Below are 20368 nucleotides of genomic sequence, written 5' to 3'. Positions count from 1 at the left end.
AGTTATTCATGCGACGCGGAGGGTGAAGAATATAATCCACCCACTGTTATCATCTTCAATGCCCTGTACCAACACAGAGCAGCTACCTGAACGCTGCTCCAACAAAGGTCGATCATCTTGTTAATAACTTTACCTCCTCACTACGTACGACTCTGGATACTGTCGCTCCTGTGAAAACTAAGGTCTCAAATCAGAAGTACCTGACTCCGTGGTATAATTCTCAAACACGTAGCCTAAAGCAGATGACTCGTAAGCTGGAGAGGAAATGGCGTGTCACAAATTTAGAAGATTCAGTTTTGTTTATGTAGCACCAAATCACAACAGTCGCCTCAAGGCGATATTGTAGAGACCCTGCAGAGAAAAACCCTACAATCATATGACCCCCTACGAGCAGCAGTTTGGCGACAGTGGGAAGGAAAAACTCCCTTTTAACAGGAAGAAACCTCCAGCAGAACCAGGCTCAGGGAGGGGCGGGGCCATCTGCTGCGAGAGAAGGAAGACAGGATAGAGACATGCTGTGGAAGAGAGACAGAGATTAATAATTACTATTTAATGCAAAGTGTCTGTTAGCATTTTAGCTCCTGAAATGTTCTCAGGTGTTCTCAGGTTAGTTCGAGGAGGGTTTTTGGCTCACTGGTGCAGTTATTGTGCAGTCGTTGTGTGGAAACTTTCAGACCTGAATGAGAGTCCGGATTTGTTCTTGAGGTTCCTTAGTAAGTCCAACTGATTGAGAGGAGGGATCAACCTGCAGACACAAATTTCACGAATAACAAGTGTGATTCAGCAGAGTGTGATTCAGGTCTATTAACACATAGTGAGTGAAGAAGAAACACCCAGTGCACCATGGGAATCCCCCAGCAGTCTACACCTATTGCAGCATAATTAAGGGAGGATTCAGGGTCACCTGATCCAGACATAACTACTTTAGCAAAAAATAAACCGTTTCTCTGCGGATGATCAGTTTTCCACTTCCTGTTCCTTCTGGTCAGTTCAGATCTGCTACAGTACACTCGTATGTCTGTGTGACTAAACCGAGTCTTTACAGAACAGTGTGTCTGGGTCACTTCTTTCTCCAGTCTCTATATATTTTTTGTGTTTTTAATTGTTGCTAGCATTTTTCCCAGTTGTGCATCCCAGAGTTCTAGTTTAGTGTTAGTTTTTCCATTTTAAGATGTTCTTGATGATCTCAAAGTATTGATCATTTGTTTGTGGCTCCACCTTTTCCAAGAGATTTTAAAAAAAGTATGGCATAATTTCTAGTGAAATTATTCTAAATCTTCTTTACAAACCCACACAGGACGCACATTATTGCCTGATGAAAAAAATCACAGGGACAACATTTTACTCCAAAATCCAAAACAGGAACAATTTCAACAAAGTCTGGCTGTAATAAAACTGACCCTGTTGCTCCACAATTTGACAAAAGTTCTGTTTTTAAGCCGCATTGAAAATGTCATAGAGCCCATCACATTTCATTCACTATATTTTTCCACTGTGATATTGTGGGAGGCCCAGGAGGGAGCCAGCCTTTTTGGCTGCTTCTCTCAGAAATGTAAAAAGATATTTATTTGCTAGGCCCTGCAAATTATCAGAAGTTCATAATAATATGGTGGAAAATTGGAAAGATATGTTATTTACTTAAAATATAGTGATTAAAGATTTGTGGAACTCAAGCCAAAAGGGTTTAATCTTCAGGCAGTCCCCAAATCTTTGCCAATGCTCCACATAACCTCTGACAGCTGAGCGTACCTGTGTCCAGGTGGACCATTTGCTGTGGTGTTATGAAAAACTGCATCAGACATTTCCAGCTAAAGTCCTCCCATATATTGGAATTTGTACATTTCCACGAGGGCTTACATCCAACCAGTCTTCATATTGGAATGTTTCCCTCATTTCTTTAACATAGCGCGTAGAGTGAGGCTTCCTGGTCAACAACTCTTTGTGAAATGTACCCATAACTAAGTTGTTCCCATTAGCCTTCAGATAACGATCAGTATTCGATCATCTAGATCAGTTTTGGTGACAATGTTCTGCTGCAAGTAGTTCCTTAATTGCAGCTATCTAAACTAGTCTGAAGTTTTAAGCTGATAATGATGATAAAGTCCCCTTAAAGGATCGATCAGTCTTGACAAGATGACAACGTCTTTTACTCTTTTGTTTTGTGTGAGTGAAGAAAAGGTCTTCACACTGTGTTTAAATGTGCCATCTAGGAGGTCAGGCCTAAACCCAGGGTCAAATGTGCACCATTGAAGTATCTGAATTTTACCATCTAACTTTCCTCTTTTGCTTTGTCGCATATTTTCAACTGAGTTTTGACCCGGGGGTTTTGGATCATGTTTACATGCATAGCCAAATATGTACGAGCCAGAACTGCTTGGGTTGGTGGGTCTTTCAGTGTTGAGTGTCGTTCCATCTGGCAGGACAACACGTATAAACAAGAGGCTTGATTTGAGCCGCATAAAAATACGCTTTAAGGTTTGGTAAGTCAGGGAGCGCACCAATCACAGCGACAGCTTATGCAAAGTTCACTCCCACCGCAATGATGGCTGGAAGTGGGGTCGGAGGTCACCTTGGTTACGCTTACCTCTCTTTTCTTTATAAAGTTGTAATGGTTTATATCTATGAAGCGCCTTGAGGCGACTTTTGTTGTGATTTGGCGCTATATAAATAAAACTGAATTGAATTGAATTGAGCCCCAGGTCTTCTACTTTGCCAAATAAATCTGGAAATGATTTTATCAATTGCTGAAAATCCTTCTGGGTGGTTTCCACTGGGAGCGCCTGGAACAAATAGAGATACCACAGAAGCAAGTTCATGTTCACACAATGTGGCTCAAACTGAGGAAGGAAACTGAACTCCACCTTCTTTTATCTTCTTTAATCTTATTGAGTAAGGGAGCACATTTAGCTTCTGCCAATCGAGAGATGTCTTTTGGCAAATAAATACCCAAACATTTCACTGAATGCTGATCCATTAAGTTGTTTCAGAGGTTTGTAGTTCAATGTTAAGTTGTATCTTATGCACTTTGTAACCAGAGGAAAATGTTTTATTAGGCTCACATGTATATTTTTATGTACTAAGACATCATCCGCACTCAAAGCCACTTTGTGTTCTTCTCCATTTATATGAATACCTTTAATACTTTCTCTGTATATAGAGAAGCAGAGCAGCGATGGGGGGCAGCCTTGCTTCGAACCGCGCTGCAGTGTGATGGATAGACAGATGTCCAGTCATTTTAATCCTGGAAGATGGATATTATAGAGTACGAATCAGCTGAATACAATTATGAGGTGTCCCAATTTGTTCCAGAACTTTCTATAAGAAAGCCCAGCTGACTGTATCCACACTCACCAGTAAAGCCTCTAGTTTGGTTTGTTGAATATAATGTAAGATATGTGACGAGCATTTAATGTTGTCATGAGCTTGTCTCTGCAAAACAAAGTGTATATTGTGTATAAGATGTGGGAGCATTTGTTTCGCTTGGGAAGAAACAATTTGTGATCAACGTTCGACACAGAAATCGGCCCATATGATCCACAATAGCTCGCCTTTTCTGTCTTTAGCGATGATTGAAAGGACCATTTCATTCCACGAAGGTGGCATTTTTGATTTGCACTACAGGCCTTTAGTGGGCATGGTAATAATTCATTCCAGAATACTCTGCACCGTTCTGAAGGAAAGCCTCCAGGTGTCTTTCTAGCTTTCAGCCTGGAGATGGCGCCATTTAGTTCTCTCTCTGTGATCTCAGCTATCAAAATGTTATGTTGTTCAGCTGGAGCAGGGAAGTCAGGCGCTGCAGGGGGGCGCACCTGAGCGGCATCGACAATCCTGGCTCGCCGGCTGAACTGGGTCCTGTAGTGTTGTTAGTGTGTGTGGCTGCGAGCTGCAAAGCTGCAGCCGTTTGTGCGTAGATGCTGAAAAGCGTGGAAACGTGGTCGGGTCTGTCGTGCATCTATTACAAATGCCTTTTGTGATTCCTCTTCTTTATGCAGTATCTGGGTCCTTAATGTTGTATCTTGTATTATCCAGAGACAATAGTCAATGCTTCATACGTCTACTTAGGTAATACTTAGGTCCCTTCACCTCCGGTGTCCACTGTCTGGTTCGGGAGTCACCACCACAACAGGTACCAAGTACCTCGCAGCTCCTTGCAGCAGCTTCAGCAGGTTCATTAGGACTCAATGTCCTCAGTGTCCCTCAGAATGCTGTCAAAGGTCTGATGGAGGTGTGAGCTGAAGATCTCGCAGACCGAGGCCTCTGCCAGGTGTTCCCAGCACACCCTCACCATACGTTTAGCTGCGTCTATCCAGTTTCCTCCCCCACCACCTGCACTCGAAAAACTAAAACTGACATTTACTTAAAATTTTTGAGGCAACACTTTTACACTTAAAAATATTGAGTAGATTGGAAACCAGTCAAATCTGGTCAATATACTTGATCAATTGAATAGCTAAAGCTTAAACATATTAAGTTGAAATGAATAATTGTAGTTTTACACAAACATGAAAAAATTTAGTAAATAACACTGACATGCTTGGTCAGTGTAAATGAAATATAGACGGTCAGTTAATCCAAAATTTTGTTCCATTTACTTCATATTGTAAACTGAACGTAATCAAAATTGTATTTAATATTAAATATGGTAAATGGCCTATATTTCTATAGTGCTTTACTCGTCCCTAAGGACCCCAAAGCGCTTTACACACCCAGTCATTCACACACTGCTGGCAGCTACATTGTAGCCACAGCCACCCTGGGGCGCACTGACAGAGGCGAGGCTGCCGGACACTCAATTCAATTCAATTTTATTTATATAGCGCCAAATCACAACAAAAGTCGCCTCAAGGTGCTTCATAGGTACAGAGAAAAACCCAACAATCATATGACCCCCTATGAGCAAGCACTTTGGCAACAGTGGGAAGGAAAAACTCCCTTTTAACAGGAAGAAACCTCCAGCAGAACCAGGCTCAGGGAGGGGCGGGGCCATCTGCTGTGATTGGTTGGGGTGAGAGAAGGAAGACAGGATAAAGACATGCTGTGGAAGAGAGACAGAGGTTAATAACAGATATGATTCAATGCAGAGAGGTCTGTTAACACATAGTGAGTGAAGAAGAAACACCCAGTGCATCATGGGAATCCCCGGCAGCCTACGCCTATTGCAGCATAACTAAGGGAGGATTCAGGGTCACCTGGTCCAGCCCTAACTATATGCTTTAGCAAAAAGGAAAGTTTGAAGCCTAATCTTGAAAGTAGAGATAGTGTCTGTCTCCTGAATCCAAACTGGAAGCTGGTTCCACAGAAGAGGGGCCTGAAAACTGAAGGCTCTGCCTCCCATTCTACTTTTAAATACTCTAGGAACAACAAGTAGGCCTGCAGAGCAAGAGCGAAGTGCTCTAATAGGGTGATATGGTACTACAAGGTCATTGAGATAAGATGGGGCCTGATTATTTAAGACCTTGTATGTGAGGAGCAGGATTTTGAATCCTGGATTTAACAGGAAGCCAAAACAGGAGAAATCTGCTCTCTCTTTCTAGTCCCTGTCAGGACTCTTGCTGCAGCATTTTGGATTAGCTGAAGGCTTTTCAGGGAGTTTTTAGGACTTCCTGATAATAATGAATTACAGTCGTCCAGCCTGGAAGTAATAAATGCATGAACTAGTTTTTCAGCGTCACTCTGAGACAGGATATTTCTAACTTTAGAGATGTTGCACAAATGGAAGAAAGCAGTCTTACATATTTGTTTAATATGTACGTTGAAGGACATGTCCTGGTCAAAAATGACTCCAAGGTTCCTCACAGTGTTACTGGAGGCCAAGGTAATGCCATCCAGAGTAAGAATCTGCTTAGATACCATATTTCTAAGCTTTTCAGGGCCGAGTACAATAACCTCAGTTTGATCTGAATTAAGAAGCAGAAAGTTAGCGGCCATCCAGGTCTTTATGTCTTTAAGACATTCCTGCAGTTTAACTCATTGGTGTGTGTTATCTGGCTTCATGGACAGATAGAGCTGGGTGTCATCTGCATAGCAGTGTAAATGTATGCTATGTCTTCTAATGATGCTGCCTAAGGGAAGCATGTATAATGTAAACAGAATTGGTCCTAGCACTGAACCCTGTGGAACTCCATAATTAACCTCAGTGTGTGAAGAGGACTCTCCATTTACATGCACAAACTGGAGTCTATTAGATAGATATGATACAAACCACTGCAGTGCAGTACCTGTAATACCTACAGCATGTTCTAATCGCTCTAATAGGATATTATGGTCGACAGTATCGAACGCTGCACTGAGGTCTAGCAGGACAAGCACAGAAATGAGTCCACTGTCAGAGGCCATAAGAAGATCATTTGTAACCTTCACTAAAGCTGTTTCTGTGCTGTGATGAGCTCTGAAACCTGACTGAAACTCTTCAAATAAACCTCTGCAGATGATCTGTTAGCTGTTTGACAACTACTCTTTCAAGGATGTTTGATATAAAGGAAGGTTGGAGATTGGCCTATAATTAGCTAAGACTGCTGGGTCTAGAGATGCTTTTTGAGTAAAGGTTTAACTACAGCCAGCTTGAAGGCCTGTGGTACATAGCCAATCATTAGAGATAGGTTGATCATATTTAAGATCGAAGAATTAATTAATGGCAGGACTTCTTTGAGCAGTTTTGTAGGAATGGGGTCTAAAAGACACGTTGATGGTTTGGAGGAAGTAATTATTGAAGTTAACTCAGAAAGATCAATTGGAGAAAAAGAGTCTAACTTAACATCAATGGTACTAAGAGTAGCTGTAGATAATGTTACATCTGTGGGATGATTACTGGTAATTTTTTCTCTAATGCTAAAATTATTAACAAGATAATCGACCTCTGTTGGAGTAGTGTTCAGATAGCTGCTCTGCTCTGTGTTGGTACAGGGCATTGAAGATGATAACAGTGGGTGGATTATATTCTTAAACTCAGTTACAGCGCATTCAGAAAGACATCTACTGTGATAAAGTCTACTCGCCACCGGGCCCTCTGACCACCACCAGTAGGCAATCAGTAGACGACCGAGACTGTTGAAGCCGGGGCTCGAACCAGCAACCTTCCGATTGCAAAACGAACTGCCAACTCTTAAGCCACGATCGCCCCCTGACATTCAAATATGAATGTTATTGTATTTCACTGGTAGTCTAAGTCTAAAAAACCAAACAAACTAATATGTAATTGTGTGTTTCATAATACATGTATGAAAAATGACCACATGTTAACATTTTTCCAAATGAAAATTTAAGTTTTATAAACATGGCAATAAAGAAGCACTAAAAAGACAAGAGCCTCTCCCCTTTTAGCTCAAAGCCTCACATACTTGAAGGATGAATGTCAAACCAGGAGAGCAAACACAAACGCTCAGAGTATTTAAAAAACCAAATGAACAAAACAATGAAAAAGGCTCATGGTACTCAATTACTCTACGTTATCGTGTTTTACTTACACTTTTCAGTTGTAGTTGCTGACAATACATAATATTGATTTTAATAATTAATGATTTTAGTACAAGATGCTGATGAGTATAGATGCCTGTTTCTCAAATGTTTTGATTCAATTTTAAACAAAAATATTAAGCACATGCAAAGAAGGTATTCTGTGAACCACATACTGAATTTATTGTCTGAGATAAATGTAAATAAATACCTTAATTCAACACAAACACATACGTTAACATTTTTAGACATTATTTCAACTTATCAAACTCAAATAATTACTAAAAGGATATTCATAGATTGTACCAGGCTCATCTAACTTATATTTATAGTGATATTTACTAAGCCTCTGAATTAGTTTTTAGAGTTTGATCAAGTTCACCACCGGGTGGAGATCAGTTAACAGCTCAGCCCTTTCTTTACCTGAGTATCAGGAGCATATGGCCATAGAGCTGATATGATTGCAAAGTCGATTATTGATCATCATCATCCTCCTGTCTTGCATTCTTTAAATCTTTGCCTCTGTCCAGTGTTCAGAAAAAAATAGTCCGCTCTTGGGTGTATTTTATGTGTTATCAAGTAAACCAGCTCTATAGCTGCTTGGTGAGGTGTTGTTGCTCTCCCAGGAGTATATATGTATTTACCAGGGTCCCTTTAACCAGTACATAGCTTCCTGCCTTGTCTTTAATTTGTTTTTCTAAAGCAGATTTTTATTGACTTTGAAAATAATTTTGAGACTTCTCTTTTCCATTCTCGTTTAGAAGAACTTCTGTTTATGGTCAGACAGCCAAAGCTCTTTGTTGATCTTTAGCAGGCTGGTGTGTTTTTCTCAGCTATACTTCAAAGCTCACTGCCTCGTTGCCTGGACCCCTCGTAAGTTAGCTGTTTTACAACCAACTCTGTCAATGGAAAATTGTACTTAGTAGTCAGTAATCTTTCAGTGATATAAGTTTGCATTTGGTAGAATACTGCATGTAATCACTTGTGTGTAGAAGTATATAGTTGGTGGCATATTGAAAGAATGTCTCATCCTAGGAGGTCTGTGACATTCTAGGGTGTTCACCCCCACGTCCTGGGAGCATGAGAGAGGTCGTACTTTGTTTTATTGTTTTAACGTAGCTATGTCTGTTTTAGTTTAAGTGCCTTCTTTACATATAGATGAACTGCTGGACTTCCTCACCATGTTATCTAGGGTGAGGGGGAGACTACCCTCTTCCTGACCAAGGATGTTTCCTTTTGTGCTTTTATGTTATATGACCCTTTGATCAGCAGAACACACACACACACACACACATACACCCACTGAAGTATAAATAAAGACCGGGGCAGTCCTCAGTGCGAGTCTCAGTCTGGAGGCTGCCCTTGCTAGCAAGAAGTTCTGTGTGTTTCTCTTCTCTGAGTCTTTACTGAAGAAGTGTTTTAGAATATATTCCTTAACAAACTCTGTCAAGAGTTTTGAGTTCAAAAGAAGGTTGGAGACGGGCCTATCATTGGCTAAGACCGCTGGGTCAAGTGACAGTGTTTTAAGTACTTTTGGATGTACCAAATGTGTAAACATCAGTCAGAGCAGGAAGTCCAAACAGGACTCGACTGCAGCTCTCACACTTTCATTTTCACTTCTCGAAAATGACGTTGAATTTCTGGTCTTTCAGGTGTTGCTCCTGCTTTACCTGCAGCTGTTTGTCTGGTTTTGTTGGCTCTCCATTTACAGGAATCAGACGGTTTACACTCAGTGACTTTGTGCAGCAGGTGGGAGGAGTGACTAACAACGTGTGGGTAAAAAAACCAAAAACACCAGGTAATGATGGCCTCAGGTGATCAGTAGAAACTCAGCTGGGTTTCCTGGGAGCTTCCTGAGACCACTGGAGGAGGTCGTAGATGTTTCCTCTGGTTTAAACTGAAGATATTAGAAATGAATTCTTTAAACCTCTGAGTTTTTTGTCCTTCCAGCCTGTTTCATCTTTAGTTTGATAATGCACAGACTTCTCTATGTTTGTGGGAAACCATCAGAGTACTGATGGGGTACACAACTACACCCTCTCCAACACCACAGTCGTCTGGGAGGGGCCCTTTATACTTTCAGCTTCATGTGATGAAGGTTTCCTTCATTCCACCAAAACATTTCTAGGACCACGATCCTGTTCCAGGAAGCAGCTGAGGTCAGGGAAAGTTAACAGGTCTCTTTTAAATCAGACAATGACTCTCAATGGGGCTGCATGTATAAATAAAGGTTAAAAACAAAAACAAACCCCACTCTGAGGGGGTACCATAAATCAGACAGCTCATTCTTATGTATTCTCTTCCTACCGACTTTTCTTCTTCCAGAGGATACCTCCATCTGCTTCCTGCTCTCGCTCCACATCAGAGTATCGTCTGCAAACTTCCTTCTGCTCCTCACTGATCATCACAGCTGGCAAAACTACACACACTCTGTACTACAGTAGAAATGCAGATACTACTGTGAAAAACACCCCAGTAAAAGTTAAAGTACCAGCTCTAAAATGTGCTCAAAGTAAGAAAGTGAAATTAGCTCGTTTCTATTTCTGTGCACAGCTGAGTCTGTGCATCAGTAGATGGAATACAAATGTTAGTCTCTTTTTTAAGTTGTAATTATACTAAGCTTGAATCAGAAGGAAAATAAAAACGTCTCTATTTCCTGTTGCCTCCATTGTAGAGCGTGACTTTGCCTCTAAACAGAACAGTGTGCAGTCACATCACCATCAGCTGCAATGTCTCAGTGTGGGGAACGACTCACAGTCATGTCTACTGTGCAGGCTGTCATCAGCTGACCTGCTGCTCTCTGTGGATGTGCACACCTGGATTCATTCAGATGTTTCCTGAGCCGTCCTGGCTGAGTCCATCCTCCACACTGACAGCACGCTGTTTATGCTGTCTTTACTATAAAGTTGGTATGAAGGTGAAATTCAGTGAATGAGTCTCTGCTACACTAACTGTGAGCATGAACCCACAGCCGCTGTGCAGCAGTCACACACTGTTCTTTAAACCCATCACAGGGCAGCAAACCCACCCGTTCATCCTGCACAGCTGATGACAGGGCGCTCTCTGCACCGGGGCTGTGATCGACCGTGGCTGCTGGGTCCTCTCAGCCTGGCTGGGGGGCTCCTTGGCCTCCCTCCTGCTGTGTGCCCAGCCTGGAGGCTGCGGTCTGTGACCGGCTCCCGGTGCAGACGGCTCCCTGTTATAGTGTTTCCTCACTTGGCTCATGCGAACCCAGCCCAATTTTTACTCTTTAAGTGTGCGCGTGTGTGTGTGTGTGTGTGGGGGGGATATGTGTGTATTCACATCATTTATGTTAATGAGAGTGCGGGGAGTGAGTTGGAGGGTGGGGTGGGCTGCTTTTAACTATGTAAAGCACTTTGTGCTACATTTCTTGTATGAAAAGTGCTTTATAAATAAAGATTGATTGATTGATTAACCTGCAGCCTTCAGATAACACAGTGAGTCTGCCTCAGTGTGTTTAGCAGCAGCTTTATGAACAAACATCATGTGTCACGTACAGATTTAGAAACATGAGGACTTCCATGTGAGCTTTAAATGAGCATCCTACTTTTAAATCTAAGCTCTCTTCTTCCTCTCCAGTCCTTCTTTCTTATCTTCCTCCATGTCTGAGTGAACGTAGCTCTTTGTCTTTTCTCTGCAGTAACAAAGTATTTGTACTTTGTGCATGTTGCAGTTCTGGATGTACTGGAGCCTCTCCAGGGCTTCGGTGTAAATCCCAAACAGGACTCACTGCAGTAATCCAGGTGGCGGGAACAGTAACAAAGTATTTGTACTTAGTTACTTCTCACCTCTCCTAAACATCACCTCTCTCACTTTACCTGCCCCTGACCTCTGCCACAAGTTTCTGGACTTGTTCCTAGAAAAAAAACATCACCCCCACCCTCACAAATCTCCGTTGGGTCCTGGTTAAGTCACGCCTCCCTTCTTTCAGTGCCCCGCCCTCAGGACCTGTCTCAGATGTTGCGGCCTCAGCCAGGTGTGCGTTCTGTCCCTCACACCAGCCGCTACACCTCTGAGGACAGAACCCCACCCTCTGGAAGTCTCTCCCATACGAGCATCACACCGCCCATCACTGGAGTCCTTCAAAACTACCTCTTCAACCTGCACCTTTTTCCTGTTGTTGTTCTTTCTGACTCTATAAAGCGTCCTGGGGTAAGTTATTATTACTAAGTAAGTTATTATTACTATTATATTATTATTAATATATGGAAAGCAACTCTTTCATATCTTCATACCATTTGATCTTAACCAGTGAAACTGCCAAATATTTAACTGTTATTCTACGTGATGAAGAAAAGCTGTTGTGACAGAGAAACATCTGTCAGCACGACTCTTTAAACTGCAAGGAGCTCGTTGACTGTCCAGCTTTTTTTTCTTGACTGAACCTGTGAAATTCCTGTTGTAGAAGGTGAAAATGTTTCTGTGTGTCGTGTGAATGCCGTACAGCATGAGGCCACACAGGCTGAGCTCAGACCTGATGAACTTCCTGTTACTTGAAACTGTTTTTAAACCGCTTAAACAGACGGATCACCTCAAAGACTCACAAACATTTTTTAATTTTTAAAAACAGTACAAATAAAAACAACTGGTCACATGATCGCCGTCCTGCACTCTGATACGGCCATCTCTTATTTAATCTGTGGTTACTACAGATGTACGGGGGTGCCAGGGGCATGAGGGTCAGGGGTCAGCATCTCTCTGAGCTTCCATGGCTCTCTGCATCTTCTCCACCATCCACTGAGGAACCGAGAACGGCTTCAGCTCGTCCATCCTGACGTCCGGACAGTCCCTGAATGCACCACGCAGACACACGCAGACACACACACACACAGGTCAGATTTGTTACTGAATGATCGTGTCTGTTTGAAATCAGCGTGGCGCCTCTGATCAATATGTATCAGCTGATATCAGTCAGAGTGGTGTGAGTGCCAAATAACAACAACAGTCGCCATTAAGCTGTTTTATATCATAAGGTAGACCCTACAATAACACAGAGATAGCCCCAATAATCAGTTGACCCCCCAATGAGCGAGTGTTTTGGTGACAGAGGGAAGGAAAAACTCCCTTTTAACAGGAAGAAACCTCCGGCAGAACCAGGCTAAGGGAGGGGCGGGGCCATCTGCTGTGATTGGTTGGGGTGAGAGAAGGAAGACAGGATAAAGACACGCTGTGGCAGTAGGGCGGGGCCATATCATACCGTTCACAGTATAATGTTGGGCAACGATAAGAAAATGAAACATGGCGATAGAATATGGGTAAAACGCGCATGCGCAGTGCCTTTGTTTTCATACGCACATGGTGGAAAAATCATGGCGGCGACGGAGAATAAGAAGGGCGAAAGTGGATCGTTGAATGAAACGATGACCCTGAACTGGTTTGTAAAAACGCTGCAGCTTCACTGGTGTGGAACTGGTTTAGCTTTCGTCCGTCAGATACACAACAAAGCACTATTTTTGGTAGCGCATGCTAGCGGGCCGCCGTTATTACCGTGTTGTTTGGAAAATACGGCGCACTTAAAATCAATCCATTTTTCTGAAAGTCGACAGAGCCCCTTATAATCCCGTGTGCCTTATGTATGAACTCTGGTTGTGTTTACTGACCTGGAAACGATTTTATGTGCACGGCGCTCGAAAATCTGTCAAATGTTTCAGTACGACTTTGCTGAGCTACGAAGCCGCACCGCTTGATGGATTGTCGGAGCGTTACGGCTATCGTAGGCGGAGCCTCGCGGAGTGATACGTACTGTGCTTCAGCATAATGTTACCGTATTGTGTGTGTATAACCTCTTTTAAAGTGTTGTGGATGTTATACATGGTTATGCTGAGGATGTGCGATGGGCGATCGTGGCTCAAGAGTTGGGAGTTCGCCTTGTAATCGGAAGGTTGCCGGTTCGAGCCCCGGCTCTGACAGTCTGACACTTCACCCGTTGCCTACTGGTGGTGGTCAGAGGGCCCGGTGGCGCCAGTGTCCGGCAGCCTCGCCTCTGTCAGTGCGCCCCAGGGCGGCTGTGGCTACAATGTAGCTGCCATCATGAATGGGTGGATGACTGGATGTGTAAAGCGCTATATAAATACAGGCCATTTACCATTTACAGGCCATGTGTCGGCCAGTTTCCACTGAAATGTCTTTTGGTTAAACTGTCAGCGAGGAATTTGCATTTGCACTGTTAAATGTTTATATAACTTTAATGCAGATAAAAAACAGCTGCTTGTTGAAGTGGAAATACATTGATGTTGTTTTGCACTAATAAAGTTGAGGAGTTGTAAAGTATTTTGTCTCGCGTCAGTTATATCGTTATCGCAAATTTTCAAACGTATATCGTGATAAATATTTTTGGCCATATCGCCCTGCGCTATGTGGAAGATTAATAACAAGTATGATTCAGTGCAGAGAGGTCTGTTAACACATAGTGAGTGAAGAAGAAACACTATCGCAGCATAACTAAGGGAGGATTCAGGGTCACCTGATCCAGCCCTAACTGAACTTTCAAGTGAGCAACTAAAGCATCTACCAATTAAAGACTTACCAAGGCAACCAGACCCTGACACACCTGTCCCTGACCTGCAGAAATCAGGAGTCTCGTGTTGGTTTGTGCAACGTTTCCCTCGTTGCCGGGTTTTAAATACGGTGTTTTTGATTTGTGTGAAGGACATGCCCCCCTGACTCTTCAAGTGATGGCACCAACTAGCCAATCAGTGACATGCAGTCTGTTGATGTCACATTTTCTCATCGCACGTACTTAAAATAAGAAAAAAAAAAAGCCCCTGGTACCAACTACTACCACCTAATAGAAAACCCCAAAACGGGGCCGTGACAGAACAAGCCGGAAAGGGCTGAAAGTCGTCATCAGGTCTCCTTCACATCTTTACTTCACCATTGAGCAAAGTTCTTGAGAGCAGGAGGTGACGCACTTACCGGTACTCATCGCTGCGGGACAGATCCTGGATGTCCTCCTCTATCAGCAGGTAGGCCTGAGCAAGACACAGGAAGTGGGTTAGCATATAACCCTAACTATATGCTTTAGCAAAAAGGAAAGTTTGAAGCCTAATCTTGAAAGTAGAGATAGTGTCTGTCTCCTGAATCCAAACTGGAGGCTGGTTCCACAGAAGAGGGGCCTGAAAACTGAAGGCTCTGCCTCCCATTCTACTTTTAAATACTCTAGGAACAACAAGTAGGCCTGCAGAGCGAGAGTGAAGTGCTCTAATAGGGTGATATGGTACTACAAGGTCATTAAGATAAGATGGGGCCTGATTATTTAAGACCTTGTATGTGAGGAGCAGGATTTTGAATCCTGGATTTACCAGGAAGCCAAAACAGGAGAAATCTGCTCTCTCTTTCTAGTCCCTGTCAGGACTCTTGCTGCAGCATTTTGGATCAGCTGAAGGCTTTTCAGGGAGTTTTTAGGACTTCCTGATAATAATGAATTACAGTCGTCCAGCCTGGAAGTAATAAATGCATGAACTAGTTTTTCAGCGTCACTCTGAGACAGGATATTTCTAACTTTAGAGATTTGCGAGCCACAGTCGACGCGTTTCATAGTTTCTCACCATCTTTCCTCCTGTCGCCCTCATGTGGTGTCTCTCTGCCAGCCACTGTTTATCCTTGGCATCAGCTGCGTACTGACACACACACACACACACACACACACACACACACACAGGTGAGGCAGACTCAGCATGGCCTTCAGACCACAGACTGTATACCAAAGATGGATGCAGATGTCAGATTCCTGTTACGTCATGCAGCATTTTACCTTGAACAGGTCGGCGTGTTTGATGTAGATTCGTCCTCTGGTCCCACCCATTCCGAGCGCCCTGCAGTGACATCACAACATAAGATGTTTGTTATTTTAACGTCGTATCGCTGTTATGTGGAGGTTTACGTGTGATTTAAACGTTTAAGTGTTGTGTGAACGCCGTTTCCTGTTGGCGTTGCTGCTGCGGACTCACTTGTTGGCTCTTGACCCGAGCACGAACGTGCTGCTGTCGCTGAGTCTGGACGGATCCCACTGAAACACAGACAGCGTCACTGTGACATCATCACAGCGGCGACTTTACACCCCCGACATGAAGGCAACGCTGTAGAGCACAGCGCCCCCATCGGGTCACACTGGGTCACTGCCACCGTGTTATTGGGTCTGATGATGATGATGATGATGAAGACATTTATTTCAGTTGAGTTCACCTGTCAGTTCAAGTAACCACTCACCTTGGGCCCCTCCTTCTTGATGGGCTCAGACTTGGGCTTCACCCTGAGGACACAGATGGACATCGGTCAGGTGTGTTCATCTACCTGTGCACTGACGATGATGTCACCTATTAGATACTCACACAGAGAAGGTCAGAGGTCGATCAGATGAGGCCACGGGACCTGGACGCATCTTTCTCTAAGGACAGGAAGTGATCAGAGTCAGTGATCGCACTCGTGTGTGAGTGTGTGTGTGTTGGGGGGGTGGTTACCTTCTTGTGCAGCGGGCTTCCTCTCTGGCTGCAGTCGTCATCAGCAACTCGTTGCCTCTGCGGGAAACAAACAGGTGAGGCACGGACTACCTTCCCAGGTAAGCTGCCTGCTCCTACACCTACCTTCATCATTGCCTCTGGTACCGCCCTCTTCACCTCAGCCTCCGGAAACAGCTGCTTGGCCTGGAGATGAAATCATAGGGAAACAGATCAGGCTTTACACTCAACACAGCTAATCCGGCTTCACAGGTACACCTGTCAGGTGAGTTCAGGTGGTCTCATGAGCATCAGAATGCCTCACGTGTTCGAGGACGTTCCTGCACGCCTCCTTGATCAGGTGATCGGTCTGAATGTCGTCTCCAACGTTCTCCTTCACATTCTCTGCTGCCTTCTCGAAGAACTGCAACACAAACACACTTGCTCGAACCCCTGCACAGGTCAAACCAAATAACTCCACCCCCTCCCCTTTTAGTGCGACTGCTAACCTTCTGATATTTACTGAACACGGCCATGATGTCTTGGTTGAAGCTGGGCTGGAGCACGGCACGCAGCAGGTCCATGGACACCTGAGGGTCCGTGTAGCTGCACAGACAGGTGAGGACAGATGAGCAGGTCTGTCTCTACGTCCTGCTCAAGGTGAAACCCTGACACACCTGGACTCCTGTCGTCTGAGTGTTGTTGATAAAGTTTTTTAAAAACAAACTGAATGGCCGCGTTTACGTTTCCCGTCCTGTGAGCTCAGAGGTCTGCGCTACGAAGCCTGGCTTATCCAGGTGGTTACCCCTGGTTTTCATCACCATGGTAACTAACACTGTGAACCTCACCTGCTCCAGAGCAGGTTAAGATCCGGATCAGAGATCAACAAGTACGACATCACTTCCTACTGATCAACGAGCGCTCCAGAAAATAGTGTCAGCATCCTTTGGAAGATGCCTCGGACGGCTGTGGTGACAGTGGGAGGGGTCTAAGGATTTTAACAACAATGTCTTTGTGTTTCCCTGACGACCATCAGTAACCAATGATAAATCACCTCAGCTTCAGTTCTTGATTGTTTTCTGTTGGCAGTTAACAGTTTTGGTCTTCGAGCATTAATATGTGATCCTGAAACAGCACACCTGTACTGCACCAGCTGACCCCAGGTCAGATTTGTATTACGCCATACACAGCAGCAAAAACTACCGCTGTCAGGAGCGCGGGACGTTTCCACTCGTTCTGTTATTCACGAGAGGCCGTACTTTAATAAACCAACCGAATGAAGCACAAACCCTGCGTTGCATTGTTTCCTCCATCGGGCTGTGGGACAGGAAGCTTTAATGTGCAGCCGCCACCTTACAAACAGACAGCAGTGTGAGCGCGCTCAGTGACAAAACTATTAACTAGAAGCAAGATTTTTACTGTGTGCGACAAAAGACTGAACAACTGTCTCATTTGCATTTTACTGATATGGCGCTCATGGGGATCGTTTTCTGTGGCGGAACAGTGATGTGAGACATGAAATGCCAGTTTGCGATTGGTCACAATCACAAAAAACCCGCCTCTTTCATGTGAACGTGCAGGAGAAACCCTCTGTGAACTTAGGGCGGTGATAACCAGCTTCGTGTGACCTCCAATCCTGATCGCCAAACTCAGGGTACGTGGATCCAGCCAACAGAAACATATCCTGGATGCTGCACTCTCGTCATAGTACAGAGCCACAACCATCACAGAAAGTGCGAGCCAATCAGATCCAACGGTCCACTTACCTGACCATCATGTGAGAGCGCCGTCCTCGTCTTTGGATCTGTCTGTGTTTGATCATCAAGTTCCACGGCTTCTACACACACACACACACACAGATGAGTGTAACTGTATGACGTGTGAACAGGTAAGAGCACACCAGGACATTTTCAACCCAACGTTATTTAGAAAACAGAGTGTACAGGTGTTCAGGTGAAGCGCACCTGTGTTTCCCGACAAACATTAACACATAGTAAAAGATTGCTGCCTATAGAGTAATGGATTACTTTCAACTGAGCGGGTGTTTGGCTTATCCTGACAACAGACACGTGACTCAAACCACCTGAGAGCCAACTCTGACAAAAACACACCAAAAAGCGGGGGCCGGGGCTCCGTCTATTTCCTGGAGTTACCCGGACCACCGTGTTTAGGTTTATTCCGTGACTGTGACGTCACCAGCTTTCATGAAAAAAATATTCACGGTGTCGTGTAACAGATGTTTGTGCGGTGGCTCGCGGCCTCACCGGGCTCTGCTCCGGGTGGTCCGGCTGCTCCGGCCCGTCCTGCTGCAGCCAGTCCCGGCCTCCGTCACTGCGGTGCGCCCCCATCTGTTCCGATCCGGGTCCAACCGGGCCAAAGACCGCGCTAACGGCAATCAGCGGCCGTAAAGGTGTTTACGGTTACTGCCCCGAGCTGACCGACGATCAACTGATACTCAGCAAACAATAATCGATACGTGGCTACCACTTTGCCTGTTTATTGTCTGTTTCGCGGAAACTTCGCTGCTGCTTCTTCCACTTCCGGCAAAACCGAATACAACCGCACTTCCTGTCACCGCTTCACAATAAAAGCACTGACTTCCGGAGGATTTGTGATCGTAAGGAGGTCACCTGTGCAGACAGGTGTAGAGGTAGGTTTAAAAAATCGATTTCCCCATTCAAATCGATTTGAGTTTGACTAATGTCATATCGGATAAACATCGTCACACGTTTTCTCTGACTTTCCTCCAAGACAAAATCAAACTTCCTGCACAGCTCTGTCTCTCAGTGTGCTCTGCTTCCCTTCAGCAGCATCAGGTAATGTTCACATGTTGATTCATGGTTTTCTTCAGTTTTTGATCTATGGCAGAATATTTTTAAGGTTATTTGTATTTGGGAGTCACGTGGGACCGCCGAAGAAGATGGCCGCACACTAGAGGCGCTCCTAAAGCCTGTTGATTAATGTTCTGAATCTGGAAACATACACTCCAGCTGTAGTCGTAAATTGGACGCCCTTTGTGGACTTTGAAGCTTTTCAAGGATTACCGTCTTTGGAAAATGGCAGGTAACAACAAAGCAAACTTTTTTAAGGGAGCTACCACGAGGAAGAAGCAAGCTAGCATTAGCCTCGCTCCGGAACCACCCGAAAGTGCATCTGCATCTGAGGCCGCCTGTCCAGTAGTTGAGGACGGTATAGGGAGCGAGAGCAAAAAAGACATTTTTGAAGAAATTAAGAAGATGAACGCTACTCTTCAGGTCGTAGCAAAAGATGTCACCACTATTAAAGAGGCCACTAAAGAATTGAAAGATTCGGTGGAAGATATAAAAGTGAGGTTAGGGGAGGCGGAACAACGTATATCAGACATGGAAGATGCCAGCGTGCTTACCGAGGCAAAAGTGGACAAATTCCAGAAGAGGATGGACGCGTTGTGGTCGCGAGTGGAGGACCTTGAAAACCATAGCAGGAGGAATAATGTACGGATCATTGGACTCAAAGAAGGTGTGGAGACACCCGGGAACGTGGACAAATATGTGATGGAAATACTGCCAAAGCATTTGAGCTTTCTGGAAGTGAATTTGAAATTGAACGTGCCCACCGTTCCCCGGTACCAATGCCGGAACCTAACGAGCCTCCCAGGGTGATACATGTCCGCTTTCTACGTTCATCTGCTAGGGAGAAAGTGCTTCGGGTGGCCAGAGAGAGGCGTGGAGTCGATTGGCAAGGCTCCAAGCTTTCCTTTTTTGAAGATGTTACAAAGGAGCTGGCGGAGAAGAGGAAGGCATTCAATCCGGTGAAGAGGCGTCTTCGGGAGCTACAAGTGAAGCATAGGCTGATGTATCCTGCAACGCTCGTTTTCACGTGGAACGGACAAAAGAAAGCATTCAAAGACGGAAAAGAGGCCGAGAAATTTCTGCAGGAGTCGACTTAGAGGAATGCGGGACATGATGTAACAGATCGGAGTAGTGTATGTGGATTTTAAAATAAGGTAACAAACAAACAATGGGCACAATGGGGCTGCGGCGGTGGTGCTGCTGTCGGATGATTAGCGTGTCTCACGGACCACGAGCAGTTTGGGGTCTCAAGCTAAAGTTGGTTAGGCTTGGGTAGGAGGGGAGGGAGGGGGCGCTTAGCAACGTTGTTCAGAGTTGCTATGCAAAGAAGGGTGTTGGTTTTGTTCAGGTTTGTTTGTTTTTTTGTTAGTTTTTTAATGACGGCTAGTTTGATAAGACCAGATGGGTTTTGTAATATTGAGTGCCTATGCATATATTTGTGTTGTGTTGTAAAGCGCACAAGGTGTGCCTTACCCCATTTCTGTTAGAAAGCGATGAACAGGTATACTAAAATAATATCGTGGAACATAAACGGATGTGGGGACCCAATCAAGAGGAGGAAGGTTCTAACATACTTAAAATCTAAAAATGCAGATATAGTGTTTATTCAGGAATCCCACATTGCGGGGG

The 20368-nt window shown here is 44.4% G+C and overlaps 1 protein-coding gene across 1 annotated transcript; it reads right to left on the bottom strand.

Annotated features, from left to right (window-relative positions):
- Positions 1-12010: 12010 nt before the first annotated feature.
- On the bottom strand, positions 12011-18493 carry LOC146710436 (deoxynucleotidyltransferase terminal-interacting protein 1-like). The gene is made up of 13 exons (XM_085457868.1): positions 18173-18493; positions 17675-17745; positions 16418-16514; positions 16234-16332; positions 16056-16115; positions 15933-15989; positions 15804-15859; positions 15682-15724; positions 15423-15481; positions 15227-15287; positions 15021-15092; positions 14389-14444; positions 12011-12262 (listed from the first exon to the last, which is right to left on the bottom strand). Exons 1-13 carry the CDS (start codon positions 18254-18256, stop codon positions 12154-12156), a joined length of 924 nt encoding a protein of 307 aa, XP_085313994.1. The 5' UTR covers positions 18257-18493; the 3' UTR covers positions 12011-12153.
- Between the last annotated feature and the right edge of the window lie 1875 nt (positions 18494-20368).

This window comes from Copadichromis virginalis, linkage group LG5 (assembly GCF_057382275.1).
Source record: "Copadichromis virginalis isolate Kocher_CV1m ecotype Utaka linkage group LG5, C_Virginalis_male_GT1.1, whole genome shotgun sequence".
NCBI lineage: Eukaryota > Metazoa > Chordata > Actinopteri > Cichliformes > Cichlidae > Copadichromis > Copadichromis virginalis.
The sequence above is the reverse complement of the archived record's forward strand: the minus strand, read 5'-3'. Positions and strand labels throughout refer to the sequence as shown.